Raw genomic sequence first — 19,893 nt, forward strand, 5'->3', positions numbered from 1 at the left:
GCGCCGCACCCTGTTACGTTGGGTCCCGCAGTACTCCCGTGGGAGTGCAGGTCTCTTTACTACAGTTCAAACACCACTACAAACACTGTTCACTGCTGATCTGGTTAGCCAAATAATCCCTTCCCACCCACACACAACGAATGTACCTGGAACGGCGCCTATCTCCATGCCTTCCTGAATCGGCTGCCGTCTCTTCATCCTGCTCATCTTTTTGCGGGGGTTTACGTGGTCGGTTCTTCATGTGCTGGTCGATTGCTTTCTGCACAGGAACAGGTATTCGTGGAAACAACGTTGAGAACCATTCCAGCTTGGTCAGGAAAGAGCGGAGCATCTCTCCAATCGTCATTACGCACCCTCCTCCAGCCTTCACGTCCAACTCCTGATCACAGAGACAAAGGAGCAAAACCATTAACACTACAATCACAAACACACAAACACACTCAGACACATTAAAAGATATCGCACAACCTCTGGTATACATGTTAACGCTAATAATTAGATCGTACACCTAAATAAAATGCTTCATTTGTGATGACCAAACACTGAGCCTTCACCTCTGCTCTCACCTGACTTAATATTCAGTATTGACAGGTGCACCAAGTAATTTTGTTTGTTTCATTGGCCATCATCTTAGACTTTATAATAACAAATAATCAGCATGGATACAAAAGCAATACCATTGTATAAATACTTTTATCACTAGCTAAAAAAAGGTGCTATTTCATAATAGACCTTTAGTGCACCTTTAATATAAGTGGGATCGTTAGGAAGTAACAGAGTTACATTTCCTGTCTTTCTGCTTTATTTTTTATAGAAAATACAGTTTATTATATTAATTTTCAACAGATCTGCATGACTGAGCATCAAAATAATTTGCTTCCACAATGTCTCTTACTATGCAATGGCTCAACATAGGTGCGATGCAGAGGAGGTTGTAGGTCAGCTGACATATATATGCTGTACCGGTGCGTGTGAAGGGGTGGAGTGGGTAGGTGAGCTTGTCTAACTGCACTCACGAATACCAGTCAAGTGTGGGGAGCACACCCTATATCCAATCCACCCGCATCACAAGGGCAATCTGGGAGAGAGAACAGGGCAGTGAGCCAGAGACACACATAACCACCACCACCACCAGGCCTGGCAGCAATGTCTGCTCAATGCAAATTAGATCTCTTTTCTGGGCTATTTTTAAAATGGATAATATATTACCAACTATTGAGATTATCACTCTATTGAGAGTGGGCGTGCAGGAGCCCAAAACATGAGTCAGCAGCCAGTAATGGATGTCTGATATTTACGATCAAATATAAATGTCTCTATGAATCACGGAGGCATACTGCCATATACACAACGTATCTGGGCTAAAAGAATATTGCATGCAATTTACATTTAACCACAGAGGAATCACCATGGAACTACATATCTAGCTCAAATGACCATTTGCTAAGTGTTTGTGCTGATCTCAGAACAGACATGGCATACCCAGTGAAAGTAAGAAACCAGTTATCTGATGTCTTGGGTAAACTTGCCACCACAAATACAGCTGTAACTGTCAAATCTCAAGAGGAACATTAAGTTAAATGAGGTCAAAGGTTGAAGGACAGCTATGTGCATCACAATCAGCATTTGGCCTAAAAAGCTTTCTGGTTAAAACTTGGTACATTATAAATAAGAGAGATGAAGTCATTACCCGTGGTGACATACCTCCTCATCGTCAAGGAACTCATCATACCAATCAACCAAGTCAGGCGGAGGCTGAGTATACCTACAATACACAGATTCGACATTATAAATGAGTATTCATCGAGACCAGAAAATAAGAACCATCCAAACAAACAAACAATGTGGCTTGAGCTATGTACTTATGAAATTACCATCTTATATACAGCAGTTTGGGTAATTCTGCTCTACATATTCATATTCCTTTGCTAAAATCAATGCTAGAATTTGATTATTCAAAGTAGTTCACCCACATGAACCTCCATGGTAGTGTTAAATAACAAAACATGAAGTTACTTCTGAAACAGTTACCAAAAAACCCCCCAGCTCAGTTCATGTTAAGTGTTCTACGTCATACCTGATGTACATGAAGCCCAGTGATCTGATATAGGGCGAATCTGTGTGAGTGATGAGACCCATCACTTGTTTGCGGGTCAGTTTCAGTGTAAATAGCTTATACAGCAAGCAAAATGCAGTGGACACAATCCCACCTGTCCCGACTCCTCGAACCTGCAAGACAAACATCATGAAACTTGAAGCTAAACTTATGTTCTGCTTTAGTGAATCTCTCCCTTGTATTAATCAAAGTGGCAAAGATTACGGGAGGATGAAGTCGAGTAGGTCTCAAGGCACGTACTTCTACTTACCCCTCCGCACATTCCTGTCTGCCCCGCAGTCTTCCTGCTGCCTTTTTCCCATGGCTCCATATGATTGACCTGAGTAGGAAACAGGTCACAATCTGACACCAAGCAACTGACTATAGGAGAAATACAACTATAAATCCCAAGTTTACATGTATTCAAACCTGGATTCCAAAACTGTTAGCCTAATATTCTAGTACTCATAACGAATACTTTAAAATAATAATAGTGGAAAAATCATTATAATGGAAAACGATTTTAGTCTTTCGAATTTAGTTTGTTTTGCAACAGTGCTGGCTAACAGAAAATTACTATAGTTTTGGTAGTCACAATAAAAAACCGTTCACACCAAAGACTATTAATTTTAATAATAGTTCTAATTCTATGAGAATAGGGAAGCCTACACCACAGCTGTAACGACACAGAGGAACGGTACCATTAGAATCACTTCCAGAACGATTATTTCTCTAGCTGATAACGATAAAACATTTACCAATCAGAATATTCTCGAGCATTTCAAGCGACAGACTACATACCTGCATCATGCGATTATAATAATAAAAAATTACCGTCCGTTGGTGTAAACTCTAATAAAGCTACTGTTATATGTATCTTGGTGTGAACGGGACGGTTGCTATGTTGATTTTCTGTCATTTTCTCGCGTTTAAGATCTTAGGGACTCAGTCACTATTCACTTTCGTTGAATGTTTTTCCGTCCAATTAAAGTAAATGGTGACTGAAGATATCATTCTGTCTATAGAGTAACGTTACACCTTATGTATCCTACTAAAGAAATTCAATAATTCTGGTTTGGAATAACATTTCAGTGAGTTAATGATGACAAGGGTTTCATTTTTGAGTTAACTAACCATTCTTATAGGTATATTTTGAGTTAAGTTAGCACAATTAGCCTCAATGGCCTAACACGGTCTACTGCAGCTCACGTAATACTAAATTAAAAGCAAATTACATTTATTTAACAACTATTTAAGCCTGATAGAAGCAATAACAAACCATGAGCAATACTCAATGCCAATGTAATACAAAAAAGAAAACCGCGGGCTTCACGCTCGTCGGCCCGGGTTAATTTCGCCACCTTGAAGTATATTTCGTCCACCACCTCGTGGTACGTTTTGAGCTCGTACAGCTGGACCTTGAAGTAGGGCGAAGACAGGACGTTTGTCAGGATCATCGGGTTGAGGTTCATAGTCTTCTCGTTGCCCCATAACGGCAAAACGTTGCCGTGTTTCCCGCCGGCCGGTTTGCTCACGGCCTGCTGCTGTTGTTGCTGCTGACTAACCGCCATGGCAGTTCCTTCACAACGCCATTAAATTACAAAACGAAAGAAAACGATAGTTGACCTTAACGAATATCACGGCAACGCCTTCAACGAGTTGCGCGAGTGGCGGACCGACGTCTCTTAATTCATTCGAATTGGATTTTGGATCGTTTTGACCAAGTCTCTGTGGTGTTAGAAGACGCACGCTAACCGTGGGTTGTGGGGACAAGATGGCGCACGGAAGAGGGGCGGCGGAAAGGGACGCAAGGCTGGGGGTTGCCAAGTTGTCATAGAAAATGCTTATTTTCACCAGAAAGAGGAAAATAACGGAAATCCTATAAAAAAATGCATTTACAAATCATCTATAACCATTGTTTTTAAAAGCATTAATAAAAAAAAAATCTATGAATTCTATGGAAATAAAAACAATGGGGTTCGTCTACTCATCTGGGTGGCGAAAAGTTAAACACTAACTGCATTTCCTAGGAAGATGCTTTACAAAGTACTTGGCAACACGGTCCTCCAGCGTGGTTTGATATGTCTTGTACCTGACTGCAGATGTCTTGCTGAGTCCATATAAATATTGTTGAAGGCACTTCAATTTTTCCATGTGCTCTTGGTGTTGTGTTGCGGTAATGCTCTAAACTTATTTTAAGGCTAAGGCTGCATGTTTGTAAGATGTTTATTGTGATTATAGTACATATATTCTAACTTAATATTAAAAAAATCATATAAATGTAAATTGTGCATCACCAGCTCAATTATAACAACATTTATTTCAGATGGGCAAAGACAACTACCCAGTATGGCAACAAATCAAAACTACAGAACGAGATATTTTAATTATATAACAGTTTTATTTTTTTAAACAAAATCTCTAATGTATTCTTAAAATGTAATATATTACAGTGAAGTGCATATATTGCATTTTGTCTTAAAGTATTCAGGTATATACTTCATGACATGTATGTTTTGAAACATCAGATATATCATAAATCTTTATTTCTTTTACTCCTTTAGTTTTTCTGTAGTTTGACAATTGTCACTATTAGAAAGCCTGAACACATAAATTAATGTTTTTTCCTTGTATACATTCTTAAAAATATTACAGTTTTGTAATATACAATATGAAATCTGATAAAACAGCCCTTTTTATTAGCCTTTAAAATTGGCATGTTCTTTCAAACTAATTTTTGCAGTAATAAATTGTATAAAATCTCCCTCATTTAGAAACCCTTTTCCAAAAAAAAAAAAAAACATTACATGGATCCTGAATGGCTCAGGTCTTCAGCATTTTTCCTGAAAAAGAATGCCTGTAAATAGAATTTGGATTATGCCATTTTAACAAACAGTCCACTATTTGCAGTGTCTATCCCTGTGCAATTTGTGGTTGAGTCTTGTTTATGCTGACAAAAAGGTGCACTAACTGGGATCTTAGAAAACTCACTAGTTTGAGGGTCACTTCGACCGGGTGTTGAAGCAACAGCCACCTACGGTACAGACCATCTGTCACCTGTTTACTGTATATTTATACAGTTTTCTTTTAAATCTATTGTCACTATTAGAAAGCCTGAACACATAAATTAATGTTTTTTCCTTATATACATTCTTAAAAATATTACAGTTTTGTAATATACAATATGAAATCTGATAAAACAGCCCTTTTTATTAGCCTTTAAAATTGGCATGTTCTTTCAAACTAATTTTTGCAGTAATAAATTGTATAAAATCTCCCTCATTTAGAAACCCTTTTCCAAAAAAAAAAAAAAAAACATTACATGGATCCTGAATGGCTCAGGTCTTCAGCATTTTTCCTGAAAAAGAATGCCTGTAAATAGAATTTGGATTATGCCATTTTAACAAACAGTCCACTATTTGCAGTGTCCATCCCTGTGCAATTTGTGGTTGAGTCTTGTTTATGCTGACAAAAAGGTGCACTAACTGGGATCTTAGAAAACTCACTAGTTTGAGGGTCACTTCGACCGGGTGTTGAAGCAACAGCCACCTACGGTACAGACCATCTGTCACCTGTTTACTGTATATTTATACAGTTTTCTTTTAAATCAACACATTTGTAACAATTAGACTACCTCTATGGCCTCACAAAATGACAAAATATGAGTTCACGTTGTCCACTTGAAATCAATGGTATACGTTAAATTAGTATGATTGGTACTTGATCCCCCCCCCCCTCAAATTAGCAGCATCCAACCAAGTAAACATCAGACAATCCAAAGTGCATCAGTCCATGTCAGTGGATTTAAATTTCTATATTAAAAATAGTCCTTAATCTGTAACACGCCTTTTCAGTTCCACCAGTGGTTCCAAGCATGTTTTTTTTAAATGTCTGTGAGAACTATAACCATCTATTTTTGGTAAAATAATACCAATCCAAGTATTTCCTGTTACTTTGAGCTAAAGCAAAGCTTCTGTCTGTCTTCAGAGCTTTACCACTAGGGGGAGCAGTGATTCCACAAATTCCTAGAGCCCATGAATGTATCAGGAGCCCAGCATAGAACTGCTGCTTGTGATAGAAGACAACTGCTGTCCTCTCGTTTGACACAGGATATTACATCACCTTCCCCCACGGACATTCAGTCTAGCGTTTTATAACCACCTGTTCAAAAGCCCCTGCACCAACCCTGAATGATGGAAAGAGAGACAGTAGCCATTACATTTCATTACATTACCACAGTCTGCAATTTTATGATATTGTCAGAGCTCATGTAACATAATACCTCCCTATAATCTGCTTCTCATAAAGCAAAGCACAATGACCATGTATCACACAAGGACGGCATAAGCAGAGAATGCCTGTTGCAGTGGTGACCTTGCGGCAGGGAAATTTACATAATGTATCTCACCTGGTGTGCTGAGAGCCCAGTGCAGTGCTGCCTCCTGGCCCAACAAACAGTCGCAGACCCTCCTCTGCAACAATAGCAAAAAAATCCCTAATACTTGCATTCATATTTAGGGGCCATGATTTCATATATATAACTTCCAGAAGAAAACATGATGCATTAAGCATCAGGAGGTGAAAACTTTTTGAATTTGAAGATCTGGGAAACATGTAAGTATCTTCTGTAGCTTCTGAAAGGCAGTATTAAGTTTAAAAAAAATATGATATTAATGCAAAATAAGAAAAATGTACACATCTTCATTCCGTTCAAAAGTTTACACCGCTGGCTCTTAATGCATAATTTTTCCTTCTGGAGCATCAGTGAGCGTTTGAACCTTTTGTAATAGTTGTGTACGAGTCCCTCAGTTGTCCTCGGTGTGAAAAGATGGATCTCAAAATCATACAGTCATTGTTGGAAAGGGTTAAAATACGCAAAAGATGCTGGAAAACCAAAGAATTTGTGGGACCTGAAGGATTTTTCTGAAGAACAGCGGGCAGTTTAACTGTTCAGGACAAACAAGGGACTCATGAACAACTATCACACAAAAAATAAATAAATAAAAAAAAACAGCTGTGGATCATCCAGGTAACAACACAGTATTAAGAATCAAGCATATGTAAACTGTTGAATGGGGTCATTTTTAAAAATTCAACTATTATGTGGACTATATGTAAATGTCTTTTATGTGAAATATCTTAGGTCAGTACTAAATAAAAAATAAAATGCATTTTGTATGATCCTTCTTATTTTGGTAAAATAATTAACATTTTGCAGATACTGTGAAGTGTATGTAAAATTTTGACAACAACTGTACACACAGACACTCAGACACACACTACCCTTCAAAAGTTTGGGGTTAGTATATAGAAAACTGTTATTTTAAATTGAAATAATATTTCACAGTATTACTGTTTCTACTCTATTTTTGATCAAATAAATGCAGCCTTGATCCACATAAGAGACTTCTTAAAAACAACAACAACAACCCCCCCCCCTCAAACGTTTTAACTGTCTTGCATATACAGCTCTGGTTCCAAAGGAAAAGATGTTGTGGTAACTGCAAGTTTAAGGTTGCTCTCTCTGAAGTCTATCCATGAGTCAGAAAGAGAGAGAAAAGGGGAAATTCAACCATCTGTTTGTTTGAGACGGTAGTAGTAACCATAGTAAACATTCATCTTACAAAGCCACAATGTGGTGCGTATTAAAGTGCAACTGTGCATCTGCAGTAAAACACAACTCTGAATTTCCCTATCCAGAGTTTGTGTCTAGTGAATGCATTGGGCACTACTATGGGGCAGTGGAAGGTCTGTGTGAGCTGGTCATACACGAAATGTTTCCGTGTGTGCGTCTGTTGGCTGTTGACCACAGCCTGGTGTTATGGGGATGGAAATGATGTTTAAATTTAAACATGTTTTCAGGGAGGATGCTATTCAAATTATACTTGTATCACTTGTAGTACTTGTGCACCTTTCCTTGCCATGTCACAATGCAAGATTTTTTAAAACAAACTATAGCATTTTATTTTTTCCCTAAATCCACTTAAAATGTTAAGCCAATTTGTTTGTACCACAAGCAATTATAATTTAGTTTTCCATTTTTCATCCTCCCCTTGACCCTTAGAAATTAACAGGCTGTTTTGCTACTGTATACAGTAAAACATTTAGTCAGCTTTGACGAAATTATTCAAAACATTTATAATGTTAAAAAAGATTTGTTTTTTGAACTTTCTATTCATCAAAGAATCCTAAAAATCACAGTTTCCACAAAAATATTCAGCAGCACAACTGTTTTCATCATTGATGATAATAAGAAATGTTTCTTGAGCAGCAAGTCAACATATTAGAATGATTTTTGAAGGATCATGTGACACTAAAGACTGGAGTAATGATGCTGAAAATTCAGCTTTGCATCACAGGAATAAATTACATTTTAAAATATATTCAAATAAAAAAAAAGAAGCTATTTTAAATTGTAATAATATTTCACTGTTTTTACTGGATCTTTGATCCAATAAATGCAGCCATGGTGAGTATAAGAGACTTCTTTCAAAAATATTAAAAAATCTTTACAAACCCAAACCTTTGAACAACAGTGTATGTCTTCATAATGCATCAAACTCTGCTATGTTAAGTGACGGGGTAAAATCCGTTTTTACATGATATGGCTTTTTAACAGGATTTTTAAACATCTGGACTGTAAATGCTACATGCATCAAAGTGCTTTCTAATAGTACCTTCATTACTAGAGTCCAGTATGCTGCGGCTGAAGTCTTGACCCTGTAGGATTGTCTCAATGATATCATCAGCATCCACTCTGGTAGCATCCATTCGCTTTAGCTGAGACTCAACCGAGTCCTGTTTTACAGGGTGCCTGAAATACAAACATATAGTTTGTCAATAACTTCACTCAAAGATTTTTCTAAGAACACATTTTGCAGGAAGAGCTAATGCACACACGTTTACCTGTTGGCTGTGATCCCACTGTGGGACGGTGTGGCTAAGTGCTGGGGTAAAGGTGTGCGAGACTCTCTGTCCTCACTGGGCTCTGGTAGGCTGCCAATCCCAGTGGAGGCACTGCCCACAGACAAGTTCCTCCTATGAGAGAGCTCCGTCAGGCTGGAGGAGCACGAGTGACCTGTGCTGTAGCCTACAAGAATGTCCAGACTGATCAATATTATGATATTATATCATGCAAAAAGCCATATAATAAAAGGATAAAAGAAAAGCAAAACATCTGATGTGAATGAACAGACCAGAAAACTTGGACTGCTGGCTGGCGTAGCTGGCGGTTCTTGAGTGGCCACACTTTACCAGTTCATCTGGAACAGAACCATGACTGAAGGCATTTTTTCCTGAGTTTTCTAGAAGATAAAAATCAGTGGATTGTTACCATCATTGTGAATTTTGGAATTGTTGAAATGCGAACTAGATCTGATCAGTTATTTACAAAGTTACATACACTACCATAGTCAAACATTTTGAATAATAATTACATTTTTAAAAATAAAAAAAATGACAAAAATGTATTATTGAAATAAATAAATCAATAAATAAACAAATTACATTTTAAAATATTCAAATAGAAAACCCTTATTTTTAAATAGAATAATATTTCACAATATTTTATGTTTTCACTGTGTTTTTCACTGCCTTCGTGAGCATAAGAAACTTCTTTCAAAAACATAAAAAAACATATTATTCCAAACTTGACCGGTATATAGGCAGTGATTTTGTGTGAGGATTGTGGAGGTACCTATATAGATATGAGTTGCATTCTGTGTCTCTCCTCTTCTGTCCTCATGTAGACATGTCTCTATTTCTCCTGTAAAACCAGTGGTCATTGCAGTGGATGGAGGCCTGGAAGAGTCAAAAATATCTCCATTAAAAACATATAAACATACAAAAACATAACAAATCATCACAATAAGACTTTGTTGCATACACAAAATCACATAATATGCAATATAATATTCTTTACTTAAACAGAAACTTAAATATGTAAAAAATATATATATTTACACAAATTTACTTAAAATATTTAAACAAATTTAGGCTCCAAATTCTTTACTTGAGAGCTTTAATATTTAGAAAAAAAGAAAAAGAATGGACACATTAAAAATGTCTAATTCAGTGTTTAACAGAAGAAAGTCAGTCATACAGGTCTGAAAAAATAAGGTTGAGTAAATGATGACAGAATTGTATTTTTTTAGTGAATTATTCTTTTAATAAGCTGAACCCAGCCAGGTCATGCAACTATATAAAAATATTTCTAGAGAAGGAATAATCTATAAAACACAGATTTCAGAGGGATATTAATCCATAAAGTACTAATCTGGCCTTTCACTGGTTTTAGTGCCTCTAAAACTGACAGTGACATAAAACTATGACGCACTAGCCAGAGCTAACAGCACTTGTGGCGCAGTATGAGCACTCCCACACACACACAAACACCCGATAACACTTCTGTAGGCCTCACAAACCCACACTCACCGGGACACACCACCAAACACTTTGATTTATGAATGTGTATGACTATTTTTGACAACCATCCACAGTAAAGGAATGATACAACTCTCACTAGAGCATGATTCACACGTCTGTGACGACAAAAGTGAGTGTAAATACACACACACACCTCTTCTTGGGGGTTTATTTTTCACTCATTTCACACTGCATGTGTTGTTTTAATGGGAGATCGTGTGCCAACTCGCTTGCATAACAGGAAGCACACCTTTCAGTGTTTCTGGGTGCTGCGTGATATGACAAATATTACCACTCTAAATGTTAGGATAAATGTCAACTATTTCAACATACACGCAAACACATCTGCACAATCACTCCAATCTGAAACCGCACCAAACAGCTTCAAGCACATGCTTCAAACATCACCAGGAAGTGGTTGAACCAGACTTCCTGTGTTCATGCGGTCCTACACATTGGTTTTAGAAAAACACTGGCACAAGCACTCTGGCACAGCCATGCAAACAAATACAAAGGCATCACGGCAGCTGTGTCTGCTATTGTCGCACAAAGTTTCAAGGTCATTCTGAGCTGCTGGCTTACTCTGTGTGACATGAGTGACAATCCTGTTGAAAAGACCAGTGTAGACCAGTATGAATTTAAGGCTGGTTTGGTTAGCTGTTGAGCCTGCTCGACCAGCATAGTCTTTCTGTATCACTTGTTAAACTTAAATAAACCAGGTTGTGTCATGCTGGAGACCAAAACATCAAAAACATATGCTGGTATTTTCAGAAGGATGCAGATTTTGATTTGAATATGAAATTTAAACACTTCAAAATAAACAAAAAATTAAGGGACAACGTACGTTTTAAAGCAGGGATCACCCGACATTAGCTGCATACTGATTATCACCTAGAGAAAGAGAGAGAGGTGGTTACACACATATACAGTATGAGATAAAGCAGATTGTATATTTTATTAATACCCCTGAAAACATTAAATATATCAGATACTGGAGAATTGTATGATAAATTGCAATTTCACAAAAATGAGTGTTATTTTTAAGGGCCCAACAAATGGTGCCATTTCTCAGCAAACCCAATATTTAAAAAAAAAATATATATATATACTTATAATATTATGTTTAATTTTTTATTATTTTTTTTTAAATAGGGGGGAAAATCTTTTATATCACAGGCAGTGAAGTTTTTAAAAGAAAGATACGCAAGAAGATTATTTTTCTCTAAGTGAGCAGGTCTCATTCAGTATTAGTAATTTCTTGATCAATTGCTGTGAAATTGTATTGTTCTACTGTAAATATTTATGTTGTATTGTCTTTTGTGAGAACCGTATATTGAAGTCACTGAAACAAAAATTCCCCAAGGGGACGAATAAAGTTACTAACTAATTAACTATTGTTACTTCTGCTTTTCAACTCAATTACAACTTAAAATATAATTAAAAAATACAACATAATATACATTTCATTATTATTTATAATAATAATAATAATAATAATAATAATGTCATTAATAATGTTTTTCCATAAATAATTATTTACACTGAAATGATTTATTATTAATCGTAATAATATTCTTAACAACTTATAAATAATAATAATAATCACTTTACTTGTGAGAACCATTGTTGGGTGTTATTTTTTAAGGGCCCAATTATCAGCAAACCTAATATTACAGAATCAAATCGAAGAGTGTGAATATTGAAAAAAAAACAAAAAACATATGCTGTAAAATAACTGTAATGCGTCACATGGCTTGTTTCTACAATAAACTTATAAATATGACAACACATATGCGTCAAGCTGTTAATGGACGGCAGTGATGCAAGTTAAAATGGTCTGGTCAAGAGTGGTGCTCTCTACAGATATAAATGCCTGTGGAATTTTGGGTGCTCTGAACAGCTCCAGGTGGAAGTGGAAGGATACAGGGCTGTGGAATTCTGGGGGCGCTGTGAACAGCTCTAGGCGTAGGTGGGGGTTGTGGATTGGAAAACACAGCTCAACACAGGCCGGAGCATGCCACACATAACCCACATGAAGCGGAACATGAAGTAACACAACACCACACACAGATCTGAGAGGACACGCCCCCTCACCCACCCCCTAGCAACAGTGTGTTTATGATATAAATAAACTAAAAAATGAAATATAGAGGGCATGCAGTCTCAAGACAAAGGGGACAACTTTGCATCTTCATTATAAAGTTGTTCTGCTATATATGTGTGTGTACCTTCAGTATAGAGTTGTCCTGACGAGTGTTTTTGGTGTTGTATCCCTCCAATAAACAACGCCGTGTGGTGCTTCCTGAACCGGCAAACTCAGCCAAGTTTAAATTAGCAAAGCCAAGCTGTGACACACACACACACACACACACACACACACACACAGTATCAGTGCCAGTGATCTGATAGAAATAGATCTTCATAATCTACGAATAAACTGAGCTTACCTTTGCAAATGTCTTCCCACCTTTCAGCTCCTTCATAAAAAATAAATAAATAAATAGTCAAAAACCTCACCCAATCCAACAACTTTTGCACATAAACACACTCAAATGTTTCTGCTTAGAGTAGAATTTAAGAATTAAAATGTTACCTTTCTTACAGATACCCGAAAAACACATGGATCCAACACCCCTGTCCCTGCATTAGCACTCATCTTGCATAAAAAGGAGAATCTTTTTTTCCATTTAACACAATTCACCAGAACTGGCTCTCTGCAGAAGAAACCACAAGAAAGATAGTGTAGATAGACAATACAAACAGACAGACAGATAAAATGACAGAATGATTGACAGTAGTTAGACAGAAAGATACAATGACAGACAGACTGATAGATAGATTACAGATAGATAGATAGATAGATAGATAGATAGATCTTTTGAATTTGGAGTGAATTGTGAGCTAGACATTTCTTTGTGAGATCAACTATATAAACAGCTGTATATAATACATGCACAATTAATGCAATAAAAAGTTTAAATAAAAATACGTGAATTTTAAAAATATATAAAAGGTACTGGTGAAAAATACAGTGTATTTGTCAAGGGAGATTTGAATGAGAAGGCACATTACAGTAATGTCTACAGGGAGAGGATTAGTTGTTAACAGTGTACCGCACTCATTCAAAAGACTCTTCCCTGGTTCATCCTGAAAATACAGTAGGCTAACACTAATGCCAAGTAAACCTTCGTCTGTGGCGTTTATGAGGAGGAACGTCTGGCATCCCGACAGATATGGAATGTAACCGTTTTGTAAAATGCACTGTTGCCACAGCAAGTCCATCCTTGACGGTTAGAGGAAGGGAAGTGTTTGCTAATCAGACACTGCCCACTTTTGCCGAACTGTTGAGTTCACTGTAGAGCACAGCCCCTCTCATTCGCACCCTCAGGGACCCCCTGGCAAAAGACAAGTTCCTCCTCATAACGAAACGGTCTGCACTGTTTCGTAAAACGTCTCTAGTTTAACTGAATCAACACGTGAACATTAAAAGCCTCTGATCATCTCTAATTCATTCAAAATTAATCAGGCAAGCTAATGATAATAACTCACTTATTTCAAGATTAAAAAGGCTTGATGTTCCTAATCACTCATGACATACAATATATTCAGCCACAGAAACAAATTTATTATATAACATTATTTCATATTGACATCTGAGCATTAATTTTAAAAGTTGACACACACACACACACACACCTTTAATAAAATAATAAAATAAAATAATATACAGGATGTATTGCGTTTGTCTCACCTCGAGGACTCATCTGAAAAGCCTCCGTCTGTCAGTCGAACCTTACAAAACAGAACTCCATTCACGTATGGGACAGATGACAGCTCCTCCAGCTCCACATCTACTTTAAACTTAAACCTCTTCTTTTTCATCATGATGAATGCCATTGATCGAATATGTGAAGGACGACAAATGTGCTGTTATACTCCACGAATGGGATTTCAGGAGAAGAACCCAAACGCTTTGACGCGCCTCAGCGTTAAGTCGGCGTGCGTGCGTGCGTGCGTGCATGCGCGCGGGACCGTAGTTTTTAAAACGCTGCTGCTGTGTGAACGGAGTTGAACTGACAATAGACGACATTTTAAAATAAAAGTCCATCCAAATGATTTCCGATAGGATATTTCATGCTCCCAATAAGTCAGAATAAAAATATAACATTATTTGTGTGAATTAATTATATGCATTTACAGCAATGAATATACAGCAATTTATTTATTTACAATTTTAATGACTTTTATGGCTTATGGAGCTCGTACTCAAGCAGGAGAAAAAAATATGCTATTTGGCGCACCTGCCAAAAACCATAGTGACACTCTCAGTGAACGGGACGCAGCGGCGCTTTTCCCTTCTCGGTTTGGGAAGGAAGGAGGGACTCACTACAGCCGGTGCAGCATGTGAAAGTCCAACACAGGCGACACATTTTGCAGCCAGTCTCTGATCATTAAGCAATTCCACCGCACTTATTTCTCCTCTGAAATGCCGTCATGCCACGCGTGAATGTCAGCTGGATTATTACGGTGCTCGCGGTGGAGCTCGCGACACTGTCCGCCGCGCACGCTCACAGCTGTCACGAGGTGAAAACGGCGTTTCAGGTGCGTCAGATCGGCCAGCTGAAATGGGTGCCGGAAACACCTGCTACAGGTGAGCGTGAACGCTATGTGCAACCGTTTGTCATCTTGGTGAAGAGCGGTTTTGTTGTTTGACTGTGACCTAAACTGAAACGTGTCTTGCTTAATATTGATGCCCCTGCTTGATAACTACACCTGTTTGTATTGTAAAGTCATTGGTCCTCTTTGGATCTTTTTGTTTATTTGCTTGTACCATAGAGTTTTTGAAGCAACATTAGGTGCTGTAGTTAATTAGGTGTTTTGGCAGAAACTACTGTATGGTTACTATGGTAAATCTTTTTATTGTGGTGCAGCAATCAGCTGCTGTGGTTGCTCTATTATTTCATAGCATGTTTTAAGGAGGAAGTGTATTCTTTAATGGAATGGTTCACCCAAATATGAAAATTATCTGAAAATGTACTCGCCCTCTGGCCACCCAAAATGTAGATGAGTTTGTGTCTTCATCAGGTTTGGAGAAATTTAGCATGACATCACTTGCTCACCATTGGATCCTCTGCAGTGAATGGGTGCCGTCAGAATGAGAGTACAAACAGCTGATAAAAGCATCACAATAATCCACAACACGACTCCAGGCCATCAATTAAAGTCTTATGAAGTGAAAACCTTTGTTCGAAACAGATCCATCATTAAGAAGTTTTTACTTCAAAACATTGCTTTGGGCTAAAATATGAGTCCTCTATTTTATAATATTGCTTTCTATTGAGCACAAAAATAGTTTTTTAATCAAGTGCAATTAAACCACAAAGAAGAACCTTCAAGGTACCAATAGCTCAAAGGTTGTGTCTGAATCATTATTTTAGTTGCACTGCCCAGGGACTCGTCCATTTCTGGTGCTGTCAGGTTCATTCCAGTGTTACATTTGCATCCTAAAAATTCCCACAGTGCGCTGTTAAAAACCATCAGCTGCTCACTATATTTACTTACTGGAAATGTTGTAATGTCTCTGCACGTTTGGCACTGTACTTTTAACAACTGAAGTGAAGATGCATGATAAACAAATCATTGGTTGTATAGTATGCATATCAGGGCATGATTGAATATGATTCCTGATAGTACATTCATGTAGAGTCAAGTTGTCAAAATATATTATATAATCAATATAATCATCAGCCTACCCCTTATTACTGGAATTCAAGAGCAATTTTTTATTTTGTTGCTCCTGTCAGGAAAATTTAATGTAATTAGCTTCCGTTTAATAGGTTTTACAAGTTGATTGACTGATTTTGAAAAAAAAACATTTTTTTTGCCCAACAAAGTTTGCGTGAATGGCCATGTGTGCTGTAAGGCTCTGGACTCTGCACTGTAAATAATATGTCTTGGTAAACTTCAGACAAGGATCGTGTCGGGTTAAGGGAATCAGTGTTGACAGATGTGTTCAGCCAGCTGGTTTGATGCATGACTCGGCTAACAGGAGTGAGTCCTCCTGGAATGACACCGGCCCAGCTCACCGGGTACAAACCCGCAGGTCTAGAGTTCTCACAGTACTTGAACTCACACCCAGGTCTGGTTCTCCTATGACAGGGGTGCCTATCCTGCTCCTAGAGATCATCCTACCAGCATAGTTTAGTAATCAAATACTATACACACTTGAACCAGCTTGTCGAGGTCTTTGGGGTCACTTGAAAAGGTGGCTGCATCTCAAACACAAGCCAGCTACCTTGATATCTAGTCAGTCATTTTCTATCTATCTATCTATCTATCTATCTATCTATCTATCTATCTATCTATCTATCTATCTATCTATCTGTCTATCTGTCTGTCTGTCTGTCTGTCTTTCAATCGTTTTATCATTCTATCCATTGTTCTATCATTGTTTTATCTATTGTTTATAATTTTATCTATCATTTTACATATAATTTTATCTATCGCCTTGATTTTCTATCTGTGTTCTGTCATTTGTCCATTTCAAGACTTTTTAAACTTATTTTTCTTCAACTTTCAAATTACAAGAAGACTAGTCATGACAAACTTGGGGTTTTCCTTTAAAAAAAAATGTTATTTGATTTTCAGTTCATTTTAATTCAGCCAGATCACCTACTGTACTGGCAAAATTGAGTGGTGAAACTAAACTAACATCTATCAGACAAGGTGTGTGAAACCCATGTTCTTTGGCTGAGACAGAGAGATATTTCTAGTTGTGTTACAGGTTCCTCCTCTTGGAGTCTTGAAGAGCAATAGTGGGATGGCAAGTTTTTCATGATGGTGCTTATTTGGGTTAGCTAAAAGCTGAATGCTGAGTTGTTTTGTTGGTGAGCTATAACCCTCTTTTGGGTTGGTCTACATGTGCAGAAGAATTCAGAGCATGCAGGAGAGTTCTGATGAGCCTCGTCTCTCAATAGATACTCTGTGCCCTCTGGTACGACTTCTCCTGTTTATTTGACTGAACACTGATGTGTAGACTTAGCATAGAAATCGTTCCTCTGGGAACCAAGACCATACCACAGCAAAACCATAATTACAATATATCTCAGGTTAGTGTGGTTTTGCCTTCCTCCTAAGATCATTAAACTCTTTATTTCCTTTTTGTGGTCTGCAGAATAAAAGTTTAAAGAAGGCCAATGATAAAATAAGTTCTAAATTGCTTTTGTTGCAGAAAGACTGGAATTTTCATTTTACATTTCTCCGGTGAGCAAAGTCTAGCAGAGGATAGTTCACCCAAAAGTGCAAATTCTGTCATCATTTACTTACCTGTATGACTTTTCTTCTGTGGAACACAAAATTATATATTTTCAAGAATGCTGGGGTCCAAATAACATTGGGTCCCATTGACATTCATTGTATGGACAGAAAAAAACAGACATTTTTCAGAATATCTTCTGTTTTGTTCCATAGAAGAAAGTAAGTCAGACAAACAGCTTGAGGGTGACTAAATTGTGCAGTTATGCAGCATATCAGACTGTGCCAGGTTTGAGGAAAAATGCTCACACAGCTTGGGGATGAGTTCATTATCATCAAGCACTAAACTGATAACTGAGAGCTGTTCTTGTATCAGCAGTTAAGTGCAGGACACAGTCTGTTTATTTGCCACAATGACTTGGCGCAATTAAGGCTGAGACCGCAGACTAAACCAAAGTAGGCTTGTAATGTGTTTTCCCTTTTGCATTGATCTTAGAATAGTTTCATCAGGTGCATTTTGTTGTTGGAGTCCAGTCCTGTTTTCAGAACAGCAGTGAGCAGATTGTGTGCAATGAACATGCTTTAGCTGCAGGCATAGCACTCCACTCCTTTGGTGACAGCTGATGGGCATTGAGCAGCCAGAGGTTGGCTTGCAAGACAGCAGCCACAGACAACAAGAGGCTTTGAGCAAGAGTCTGGAATCTCAGACACGTTGGAATGTTTCCAAACACTATCACTGATGGGCAGAAACTCAAGACATCTTATAATAGTAACCGCTCAAACCGCTCCTTAAAAAATGTAATTCTATTTATCTATTGTTCTATCTATTTGTTTGCTGTTATGTTGTTTTATAATTTTCTATGGTTTTATCATCCTACTTATAGTTTCCATCCATCCCAGTTGTTTTAATGTCCTATTTATTGTTGGCTGTTGTAACATTTTTTGCATGTCCTATGTGAGCTTTTTGTTGCTCAGTGAGGAGGTCTTAATGTTGCAGAGGGTTCAAATCTGGGGTTGATCCCTTTCCTCAGAAGTGCTGACGGGATATGAGGGTATGAGACTGTCTGTTCTCAGATCAGATGCCAAGCAAAGCAGCTCCCAGAATCTCCACCTCTGCAGGATCTCTTTCAGAAAAGGCTGTGTTGATAACTAATCTCACGAGTCTTTGTGAGACTGAGCAGCATGGATATTTGAAATAGATTTTATAGGAGATTGTTTCAGTTTGTTATTTGCCTAATAAATGAAAATAACATTTTTAGTTTTAAACAAGTTTTTGACAGATTCCTAAAATATTTGTTTTCTCTTCATTATGACGGGTGGTCTAATAAATTTGTTCAGCACAAACAGTTCTTGTAAAACAGTAAATTTGAAAACTCATGGATACAGTAATTATATTTTAGCACTAGGAACACTGTGACAAAAGAGCTTACACATGGTGGATTAACCACTACAGAAACAGAAAAAAATAATTAGGTAAAAAAATGATTTAGGGCCACTGTGGTGTGTGTGTGTGTGTGTGTGTGTGTGTGTGTGTGGAGGAATGGTTAATTATGACTCGTTTAACGAAATGAAGCAAGCATAGCAATCAAATATTTAAGAGACTGTCCGAATCTTCTACCATTAAATCTTACTTGTACAGGCGTAATTAATCAATATTGGATTTCCAGCCATTCTGATGGGTTAAAAAGTCCTTTAGTTAATTAAGTTGCAGAGGCCTCTATCTGTGTCTGGCAGTCACGCTATCCATATGGAGGTTTGTGTGCTGAAGTGGTAAACAGGTTACTGTCAGTTACAGCACAAGGTGAAGATTGTTTTCCATGTGAAGACACACAACCACAGCTTTCTGTGAGCCGTCAGTTACAGCAGTCTGAATTGCTTCATGTCTCCTGCATTGTTTTATCATTAGTTGAATGGGTTATTTGCTGAGTAAGAACCACTGTCTTCAGCCTGGTCTCAATAGCTACACAATATTACAGCCTTGTCTATTTTTGGTTCCAGAAGTTACATTGCTTGTGTATCCAAGCTGAAGAACAATAGAGAAGATGAAAAACATGAAGGTATACTTAATACTTTTCTTTTTTTAGCTGAGGATTTTTTATTTAAATTTGGTTTAATAATTC

The 19,893-nt window shown here is 37.5% G+C and overlaps 3 protein-coding genes across 6 annotated transcripts in view; 1 reads left to right on the top strand and 2 right to left on the bottom strand.

Annotated features, from left to right (window-relative positions):
• LOC107671584 (pre-mRNA-splicing factor 38B) overlaps positions 1–4,123 on the bottom strand; it is a 7,243-nt gene extending 3,120 nt beyond the window's left edge. The window contains exons 1-5 of the mRNA XM_016464496.1: positions 3,457–4,123; positions 2,367–2,435; positions 2,078–2,229; positions 1,705–1,765; positions 147–379 (exon numbers count right to left, since the gene is read on the bottom strand). Of these exons, the coding sequence (XP_016319982.1) occupies positions 147–379; positions 1,705–1,765; positions 2,078–2,229; positions 2,367–2,435; positions 3,457–3,666 (725 nt within the window). The 5' untranslated portion in view covers positions 3,667–4,123. The remainder of the gene's footprint in view (positions 1–146; positions 380–1,704; positions 1,766–2,077; positions 2,230–2,366; positions 2,436–3,456) is intronic.
• A 1,090-nt stretch (positions 4,124–5,213) lies between these two features.
• Positions 5,214–14,539, bottom strand: LOC107671585 (protein FAM102B-like). The gene is made up of 11 exons (XM_016464497.1): positions 14,271–14,539; positions 13,113–13,233; positions 12,967–12,996; positions 12,748–12,864; positions 11,364–11,410; positions 9,792–9,895; positions 9,292–9,399; positions 9,002–9,185; positions 8,773–8,909; positions 6,504–6,567; positions 5,214–6,281 (listed from the first exon to the last, which is right to left on the bottom strand). Exons 1-11 carry the CDS (start codon positions 14,414–14,416, stop codon positions 6,239–6,241), a joined length of 1,101 nt encoding a protein of 366 aa, XP_016319983.1. The 5' UTR covers positions 14,417–14,539; the 3' UTR covers positions 5,214–6,238.
• Positions 14,540–14,848: 309 nt separating this feature from the next.
• The window catches only part of LOC107671592 (glypican-5-like), a 125,808-nt gene continuing 120,763 nt past the window's right edge, over positions 14,849–19,893 (top strand). For all 4 annotated transcript variants that reach the window (XR_001632222.1, XM_016464506.1, XM_016464505.1 and 1 more), the window contains exon 1: positions 14,849–15,170. Coding sequence is in view for 3 of the 4 variants with exons in the window: in XM_016464506.1 (XP_016319992.1) it covers positions 15,014–15,170 (157 nt within the window). In the remaining variant the exon portion in view is untranslated. The remainder of the gene's footprint in view (positions 15,171–19,893) is intronic.

This window comes from Sinocyclocheilus anshuiensis, unplaced genomic scaffold (assembly GCF_001515605.1).
Source record: "Sinocyclocheilus anshuiensis isolate Anshui unplaced genomic scaffold, SAMN03320099.WGS_v1.1 scaffold1149, whole genome shotgun sequence".
NCBI classification, from domain to species: domain Eukaryota; kingdom Metazoa; phylum Chordata; class Actinopteri; order Cypriniformes; family Cyprinidae; genus Sinocyclocheilus; species Sinocyclocheilus anshuiensis.